Consider the following 9,384-nt stretch of genomic DNA (forward strand, 5'->3'; position numbering starts at 1 on the left):
CCCCCATGGCAGTCATTTGCCACTTGGATGTATGTTGTGAAGCTCTGTATGATCTACTGAAAAGATTTCCACATTCTAACTTCACAGATTAAGGAAAAAAAGTTGGATTAATGGAGTTTTAAGGTGCGCTGTGTGATTGTAGCTTCATACCAGGTGTGTTTGTCTTTGTTTTTATTTGACGGAGGCCAACATGTATTTTTAGGCAAACCTTTAACACACCACAACCCCCTTTTTAAACCGAGCAAAAAGCTTTTGTTAAGGTTTGATGGTAATCTAAAAAAGTTTAATCTGGTCCTCTGGACATTCTTTTTTTTTTTTTTTTTGAAAGTCCAGAGGACCAGATTTAACTTTTTTTTATATTTTTCTACCTGGATTATTGAGCAAGCATCAGGATATGTTTGATGGTAATTTCTCACATTTTGTTATTTTAATACACTTGGTCACTGTTTCCATTTTGTTTGTTTGTTTATTGTTTGTTCTATCAGTTTACAAACATAATTCAAACAATGTTAAAAAAACATTAAGGAGAGAAAAAAAAAGATTTAAAAAATGGCAGCCTTTTTTCAAATTTTTACTCTTAAATAACCAGTTTTTATCTATTGAGGGGGGTGTTCTTCAGAGTTATCATTAATCATTGTCTTACCTGCAGTAGAAATCCTTCAGAGCTTTATAAGTTTAAAATATTGGACAGAAGTTTATTTTGGTAAAAACAAGCTAAAGTGCAAGACCTGAGCAGACTATCTAAAAACGACTCTACTTCAAAATGTTATAGTTGTCCCTAAAAATTCTATTTTATAAACGTTTACACCACCAATACTTTTGCTTGAGCTTATTTACATAGAAGTCCAAGGTAGTTTACACTAAACACCAAGTTGACTGCGCTCCATCAACAGTAATGGTCCATGTGAAGTTTATGTTTCTAAACATAATATATTCAATTAAGCATCTAAGAAAAAATAAGGTGGTGTAAAAAATTCACAAGACATTACCTTTGCCTTAGACAGTTACTTTGCTTTGTTACATTTAACATACCGGTACTTTGTTTTACAACAGAGGTTTCACTTGGACCATTACTGTTAATGGACCACACTCAACTTGGTCTTTATTTTGTGGCTTCCATGTAAGAACAGCCTAATGCAAAAGTGACAGTGGTGTAAAAGTTAAAAACGCATCCATCCATCCATCCATCCTCTTTTACCCATTTCTTCCTTTTTGGGTCATAAAGGTCACTTGGTGCCCATATCCAGTTATCATTGTGCGTGAGGCGGGGGACATCCTGGACATGTCTCCAGTCCATCACAGGGACACATACAGAGACAAACAACTATTCACTCTCTCTCTCATTCACTCACACCTAGGGACAATTTAGAGTCATCAATCAGCCTAACATGCATGTTTTTGATCTGTGGGAGGAAACTGGAGTACTCGGACAAAACCCACGCATGCACGGAGGGAATATGCAAACATCACCCAGAAAGGCCCCTAACCAGGAATTGAACCGGCCACCTTCTCACTGAGAGGCAGCAGCTCTACCAACTGTGCCACCGTGCTGCTCAAAATGTGTTTATATTAACTGAAGATGAGCTATTTTAAGATGGCAGAAATCTGCCTTGGGACTGGTCCAACTCCAGTTTGCTGATAGCTCATCTCCCTCTCAGTATTTTAATCTGAAAATGCTCTGAGCAATTTCTACTTCAGGTAAGACACTTATTACTAATAACAACTTCAACAAAAACCACTCCAAAGATTCCAAACTGTCTACACTCTAATTTAAGATGCATTCATAATGTTAAACATAACGCACAGTATTGTCTAAGAAAAAACTGTTTTGAGGTTGATACAAGTCCCAAACATCCACATGTGCAAATTCAGTTGGGAGGAAAAAGATGAAGTTGAGAGAGGACAAATACATTCGAAAATTATATCTGAGACGAAAATAAATACAAATGTTTTTCTGTTGTACCTGTTAGCCGGTGTGGAGAACACGCCCAGGATGACGTCCCTGCCGTGCATCCTGATGACGGGGCTGGTGGAGTGCAGCAGGTTGAAGTAGAAGTGGGAATCCCCGGGTATGGAGCAGTTCAGACGGGCCTTCAGGAACGATGTCCACTGTTTCTCCAGGACTCGCTGCGACCCGCCCTGATCACGTTTGCACACACGGGCCACACGCGACACCACCACCTGCAACAAAGCAAAGCAAAAATTTGAGTGGAGGCCATCATTTATTGCCATCAACGAGCATCAAATGAATTCAGCACTGTCATAGAACATTAACGACAATCTAAGGAGCAAAATATTTTCTGACATTTGGTTTTTATCTTCAAAAAGAGGATATTCAAAGATCCCTTTCAACTCCAGGGTGAGAAGTCATTTGCATGCTATTTGCATTGTGGAAGCCCTGTTTTGACAGATCGTTGCTTTATAATGGTAAATCCAGTATCAATTATTCATGCAAAGGACAATGAATCTGAAAATTGCTTCTTTGAGCACATAATAGAGATGCAGTTTAAGTATCCATTTGCTCTGCTCTCTGTAAACATGTCAACGCCAGAGATCTTCTGCGAGCACTTTTGACCAAACGTGAACCGCTAATTTGTTAGAATTAGCAATGTGCATGCTTGTTAAATGCTTCTAACAAAAGGAAATTGTTTTCAAACTGACATCAGCTCTGGTAAAAGCAGAAAGCCTCTGAAATGACCATGACAAAATGTGCTTCTCAGGGTAATGCAGCCATGAGTTGTGTTCTCACACTGATTTTTTTGGATACAGACAAATAAAAGAATTCAAGGTCAGTGGAGCTGCAGGAGGGGAAAAAAAGAGCTGGTATACAAATTCAAATAATAGTTCTGGTCCAGCATCTCCACACACGTTTTTTTTTTTTTTAACAACACATTTCACAGGAGTCCTTTCAAAAGATGCGCTGAATGGACAGATCGGATGAAAAGTAGGTTGTATGTTTTCACAAGAATTACTTGTATACCTTCTCCAAGTAATTGAACTCCATGGCAATCTCTCTGAAGAAGAAGTAGATGTGAGGCCCCCATTCCACAGCACTTACAAAATATGGCTCTGAAGAGACAGAGAAGAATTGAGCAGGCATGTACAAAAAAATGTGCAAAACGAGCAAGGGAAAAAAAAAGAATTATGGATGGATCATGAGAAAGAATGCAAGCGTCTACATTTGTGAATGCGCCTTTAATTCCCACAACACTAAAGTAATACAAGAGCCGTGACACAGAGGCATAAGCTTAATTTCATTATATGGTCAAAGATTTCACAGCAAACAATAGGTGATTTGTGGTTCCCTGTCTTTCTCAGAAATCATTCATGTGCTGTAATTTTGGCAATAATCCATCCAAGATCCTCGACATCCCGTGTCAAATGTAACTTGAAACGTGTTTTGTCTAAACTGTGTAACTTTGTTCCCAAGTGGTAAGTTTGTCACTTCTGTACCAGCAGTCTGAACATGACGGTGACCTCAGACCTCTACTGCTGACATATCAATCCTGCATGCTGCCAATCATCCTGGACATGCACTGAAAGCCTCACACAAGCAAAATGAGCATGATTCTGAATGGAAGACTCACATAAAGCAGCACACCTTCACAAGAACCAACATGGACACAAGTGTCTGTTTGTACCTCGGAACCACTTGGAGTCGTGCTTGACGGTGCGCAGAGCGGGACTGTCTCCGAGGCTGCGATAAATCACCGCATCAATGGCCAAGAAGTCTGTGACTGTGGCTGTAAACAGATTCCCCTCTGTAACACACACACACACACACACACACACACCGGTGAGCTGGACACCTGGCCAAAGCAACAATGTGCAATGACATGCAAAAGTTATGGGGCCCACTGGTGGAGAATGTCACAGCAAACAGCTCAGCAAGACATGGATCTTCCAATGTATTCATTAAAAATGTCATGTTATTCTAATAACTGGGGACTGAATAGTAAATGCAGTTACCTATTATTATTATTCACCTCGGAAAACTTTATTATTTATATCTTAACTCTTCCGTCAACTTTAATGCGGCCCGAACCGCAATGCATACTCCCACAGATGTTATATCAAAATGACCGGCTCGGCCCCATGATGTGTGCTTTTACTTTCATTGGCATTTAGAGTTACCATGGTGACATACTTTGCTAACAAAGACGCCATATTTCCCCAAAGCAAATGAATAAGAGAACACTCCTCACACTAACTGCTGCTGTCAAGTCACATTAATTACAGTGTACAGGTCCTGAAGAAAACAGAAACTCACTGTTAGATTTGTTTGAAACTCACAGAAAGTAATCATCAGATAAATGTCTAGAAGTGATTGATGTTTGGAGCCATTTTGATTCAAGATGGCTGCCATAGCTACCTCAGCAAACACAAAATTGACTATAACTCAGTCATTCTTTGAGATATTGAGCTGACATTAACTATGGTTGTAGCTGAGAGCGAGTTGTTATACATAATGCAAATGAAATATCCAAGATGGCCACCGTAGCTAAAAGAGAAAAACTACCATAACTCGGCCATTTTAAGAGCGAGTCAGCTGAATTTCGGTATACTGGTAGCTGAGAGTGAATTCAAACACGTTACTGTCAAATCAACCATTTAAATCATCAGCAGCCTGGCAGTCCTCATCAAAGTTTCTCAAGGAACTTTCTAGTCTAATTTATTATTTCACAATGCCATGAAACATTACAAGCATTTCATCAACTTTCACCTGTTCATGTGATTAATTAAAGATTTCAGGATGGGTGTAGGGTTATTATGTTTTGCCAAAACTGTCTTCAATCTATATCAGATGCTTTGATTCAAAAATTTGACGCGTTTTAATCATTTTTTTCGTTCCTCCTTGACCAGCAAAATGTTCTCTGTGCCATCATCCTAAATCTGGACGGACGGTGCACTCCAAGCACACAAGAGTTTTTGCAACAGTTCTGTTCATGAATATACAAAAAACAACTTAAAAGTCCTATTTAAATTTTCTTGTTTCAAAATCAGGACAGAGAAACAAACGTTTTCTCTGCTGATTTTGAAGTGTCTTGCACAGATGTCATTGTAGAAAACAAACTCCTTCAGAGTCAGCTCCATCATCCTGAGGCCTTTCTGTTGGAACGCTTTGTTTTTTTGTCCCAGGAAGTTTTTAAGTCTGTTAGAGACTCTAACTTAGCTGCTATTAGTACTGATCATTGACGTACAGTAATTGAAATAATAAGCAGGAGAAAGCTACCCCAAAAATGTTCTCATCCATCTCTTCAGGGTATGAAGAGTTTGAATTTTAGGAAGCAGAGAATCTGAAGGATTTGTGGGATCAAGGTACCGTGCTTGCCACCGTACACATCGCACCGCCGCACAAGTCGTATCAGTCTAAATATGTCTAATAAAGTGGAAAAAAACATGAATAAGTTGCTTCACCATATGTCACATCTATTACGCGTCACCGCTGACGCGTCGCGTTTGTTATGCGTCACCACTGACAAACCGGAAACGTGGGCCGGTGTGCCAAAAATCGAATGGCTGCGGGAGCGTGCATGGGAGGACTTTAACAAGAATTTAACTAGATTATCACTTTAAAACAATTATTTGTTTGCTCGAAATTATAGCAGAGGTGTGTCTCTTTTGAACTTGTCCTTAATAAATGCACTTTGACGGTCAAATCAGCTGCATTTCAAAAGCCGAGTCGCGGCTGCTGGAGCACTTACAGGGACGACTCGCTGCACATTTTTTGAAAATTTACCAAGATAACCACCTAAAAACAATTATTTGTTTGCTTGACATTATAGTAAAGGTGTGTCTCAGTTTGACCTCCCCTTAATAAATGCACTTTAATGGTCAAATCAGTTGCATTTCGCCTGGGTAGTGCGGCAAAATGCAACTGATTTGATGTTTGCTCCAGGAGTTCTGGCGCGAGACGAAGGTGGATTGTATGGCAAGCCGAGTGTCTCATTAATAGCCACTTTTACCTATTAATGAGACACTTGGCTTGCCATATTACTCGAGGCCCTCTACTGGCTGAAAATGGTAGTGTTCAAAATTTTCTATGTCAGAATGAATGAAATTGTCAGACCTCAGCCAAAAATTGGGTTATAAATACGGGAAAATAAATAAATAAATAAATAATTTGCTTTGCAATATAATTCACAGGGCATGATAATTTATGCAAAAAAGGTGTGACTTACACTGCAAAAAGTACAGCATTTATAAAGACATAAACTTGGAATAAATCAGTCTTTAAAAACACTGAGTGTGTGAAAGAGCTTGAATCACTTGGATGACCAAACTTTTGAATGGTGATTTTACAATTATTTTTTTTTTTCATTTTAAAGTCATTCAAAACCCAGTATCATAAAAATAAGACCATTTTACCTAATTTGTAGATTTATGTTTAATTCCACGTCGATAATAGGTGAAAAAAAAACACCCAGGGGTGCCTAATCCTATGCATAACTAGAAACAGTAGAGCAAAATGATGATTATCATAAACCTGATAGCTGACCAGACAGAATAATCATTGCAGCAAAACAAACAAAATACGATGATCAGTAATTGCTCTGTCCACTTTCAGCTGCCGAGCACTGATGATTACTTTATTAGTCAAGTGTTTACAGCTGATGAAGTAAACAAGAGAGAGGGAACAAAGAACAAATTAAAGTTGAAGGCTGAACTTTCACAGCAAAATATAAGTATTTTTTGCACAGTTTAAACGGTGGTGAAAACGTAATGACAGCGAACGCATCTCACCTGCAAACAGAGCAACGTTCGCGTGTTTGGGGTCATACGGACATCTCGCCATCCCACTGACCGGGTCCCCTATCATCTCCAAAGTGTCTCCCTGTTAAATAACGTGCACACACACACACGCGCACACGCACACAACAGACAAACAAGACACAGTCTTCAATCAGCACGTTCCAAACAATATAAATGCATCTGCATCAGCAGCGTGAAAACAAGCCACAGGAGAAAGGCAATTAGTGAGCGTTATTGAAAGTGCAGACTAATGATTCACTGGTGACAATTAGACACAGCCGACACAACAAGAGAACTACATTCTCATACACAAATGAGACAAATACACACATATGGTGACACCCCACATGAAGTCTTATTTCTCTTTTACATAAGTTTGCAGCCTGTGTATGCACACTTCCATCTTCATGCAGTCAGGCTGCTGTCAGTTCTACACACACTGTATGTTGAAGGGCCACAAGCAGCTATGTCACCTATTTAAAAAAAGCACTTTTACACAATGGTTCTCATCCACTATGAAACTCGTTTATAAATGTCATTTAATTGAACTCTACAATAAACGAACATGTAGCTTGCATCACTAACTAGTCTCCCGAGGAACAGCCAGCCAATCAGGCAGACTTTAGTTTTGTTGCAGGATGTCGTTAGCGGCTGACGGATAACAGGCCAGGTTTGTTTCACTGTTGCACTAAATGTGAGAAAATGAAAATAACACATATGAAAAAAAGCCTTTGATTGTAATTCCGCCCGCTTCTACCTGCAATTCTTTTAAAATGTCTGCAGAGTGATGGGAAGTCAGCTGGCGCGAGTGTTTTAATATTTATGTGTAGTTTTTCTTCTGCCAGTTTGGAAATTGTTACTGTAATTGAGGGAGACAGAGATTGGCTGAAAAATGGAGCGTGTTGAATGAAGGGGGATTCAGGTGAGCTGCTGCTTGATGGGTACAAACCTTCTGGATTTGACAAATGCATTTCTGGGACAGTTTGGGTGAGATTCTGAAAACACTGAAAATAACTGATTGGACCGGGCCAGCAGCGGTTCCATGTGTAGCTCTGATGTCTGCTTTTATTTCTTCATTTAAGTGAGATTCTCTCTTTTTTGTAACCACAAGCAACATTGTAATTAAACAAACATAAATCCATCCAGATAAACAAATTACATCTCCAGTTTTACTCTCAGGCCGTCCTACCTTCTCCCTTTTTGTTTCTTTTACTTGATTTTTTTGTATTTCAAACCTTTAAAAAGAAGATTTTGTTGAGACAGTTTATATAACCCCCATAAATTGTTTAACAAGTCTTCAAAAATCACAAACATAAAATAAAATATCACTTTTAAACTGCTTGGCGAAGTAAAGTTTAATTTTGAAGAAATGGACGAGCTGGCAGATAGTCCGAGCAGGACCAGAACCGAAGGGAATTAACGACATCTTGAACTTCAAATCTAAAAAAATAATTTGCAGATTTAAAAAAAAATAAATTCTATAAATTTTTACATGAAATATGTGCATAGATATCTTGATATTTGCAAGAACATAAAGGCAGGAGCTATTTTTGAGCCGTAAACTCAAAAAATCTATCTTTCCAAACTGAAGTCATTAAGGAGCTGGTTTATAACCTTTACGCAGAACCCCAAACTGTAAAGAGCTGAACTATTGCTTTAAGCTTGGCAAACCACAATCACCAGGAAATAACAATTAGTTCTCAGAAAAAAAACACAATTTTAGAAGTGTCAGAAAGAAAGACTATAAGTAAACAACACCTCAAACATCTCTGATCAAGCTGAAGGTTTTTGCCTCAGCAATCATAATTAAACATTAGAGGCAAGACCTCTCAAATGAAAATTAAGATAAACTATGTATATTAAAGCTGTTCCATGAATTGGGGTTTTGTCAGCCCACTAACGGATGTGGAAGAGGTGCAGAGAGCCTGACATGTGTGACAGAGAGTGTTAACTTACAGTGTAGTTGGCACACAGCGGGTTGAAGGCGTTGGTCCCACACAAAAACAAGCCTCCTTGTCTGCTGAGCAGCACTTTGATGAAGTTACGACACTCATCCTGTGAATGGAAGTGAAAATATGGGTTTTATATGCAAATAGCAAAATGCTGGAGGAAAAAAAACTCATCACAAATATATACTAAAAAGCTGATTATGCAAAACATTCTGTGAAATCAAGCTTTTAGTCGCCTGATGGTTAGAGTTATTGCACCATTAGTGCTGTCAGTTATATTGATACGCTCTGAAGGCAGCCTGCAGAGACTTAAAGTGCCTACCTGCTTCACACAAACACACACACACACACACAAACACACATGAGATGTTAAAACACACGATAAAGGTAAGGCTAAGTTTTAACGTGGGACATGAAACAACACAAATCCTGCTTAGTGACTGAATACAGTTGTGTCACTGAGTCTGTCTTTCACTAATTCTTTGATTTGGTGGTTGTTGCAAGCAGCACATAAGAGCTGCCCCCCCCACCCCCCACCCCCCCAAAAAAAAGCACCAAGAACATGAAAACATCTAAAAATGATCCAGTCACTCCTGCCTCAGCAAAAAGTACACTGTAAGACCAATCACATGTGCAACTTTTGTTGGAGACGTATTAAATTCAATACAATCTACAATCTTCC

The 9,384-nt window shown here is 38.9% G+C and overlaps 1 protein-coding gene across 1 annotated transcript in view; it reads right to left on the reverse strand.

Annotated features, from left to right (window-relative positions):
• The window catches only part of sema6bb (sema domain, transmembrane domain (TM), and cytoplasmic domain, (semaphorin) 6Bb), a 96,293-nt gene that overhangs the window by 55,130 nt on the left and 31,779 nt on the right, over window positions 1-9,384 (reverse strand). Inside the window, exons 5-9 of the mRNA XM_037698168.1 lie at window positions 8,710-8,808; window positions 6,745-6,835; window positions 3,642-3,761; window positions 2,981-3,069; window positions 1,964-2,181 (exon numbers count right to left, since the gene is read on the reverse strand). Of these exons, the coding sequence (XP_037554096.1) occupies window positions 1,964-2,181; window positions 2,981-3,069; window positions 3,642-3,761; window positions 6,745-6,835; window positions 8,710-8,808 (617 nt within the window). The remainder of the gene's footprint in view (window positions 1-1,963; window positions 2,182-2,980; window positions 3,070-3,641; window positions 3,762-6,744; window positions 6,836-8,709; window positions 8,809-9,384) is intronic.

This window comes from Nematolebias whitei, chromosome 3, assembly GCF_014905685.2.
Source record: "Nematolebias whitei isolate Nwh7 chromosome 3, NemWhi1, whole genome shotgun sequence".
NCBI lineage: Eukaryota > Metazoa > Chordata > Actinopteri > Cyprinodontiformes > Rivulidae > Nematolebias > Nematolebias whitei.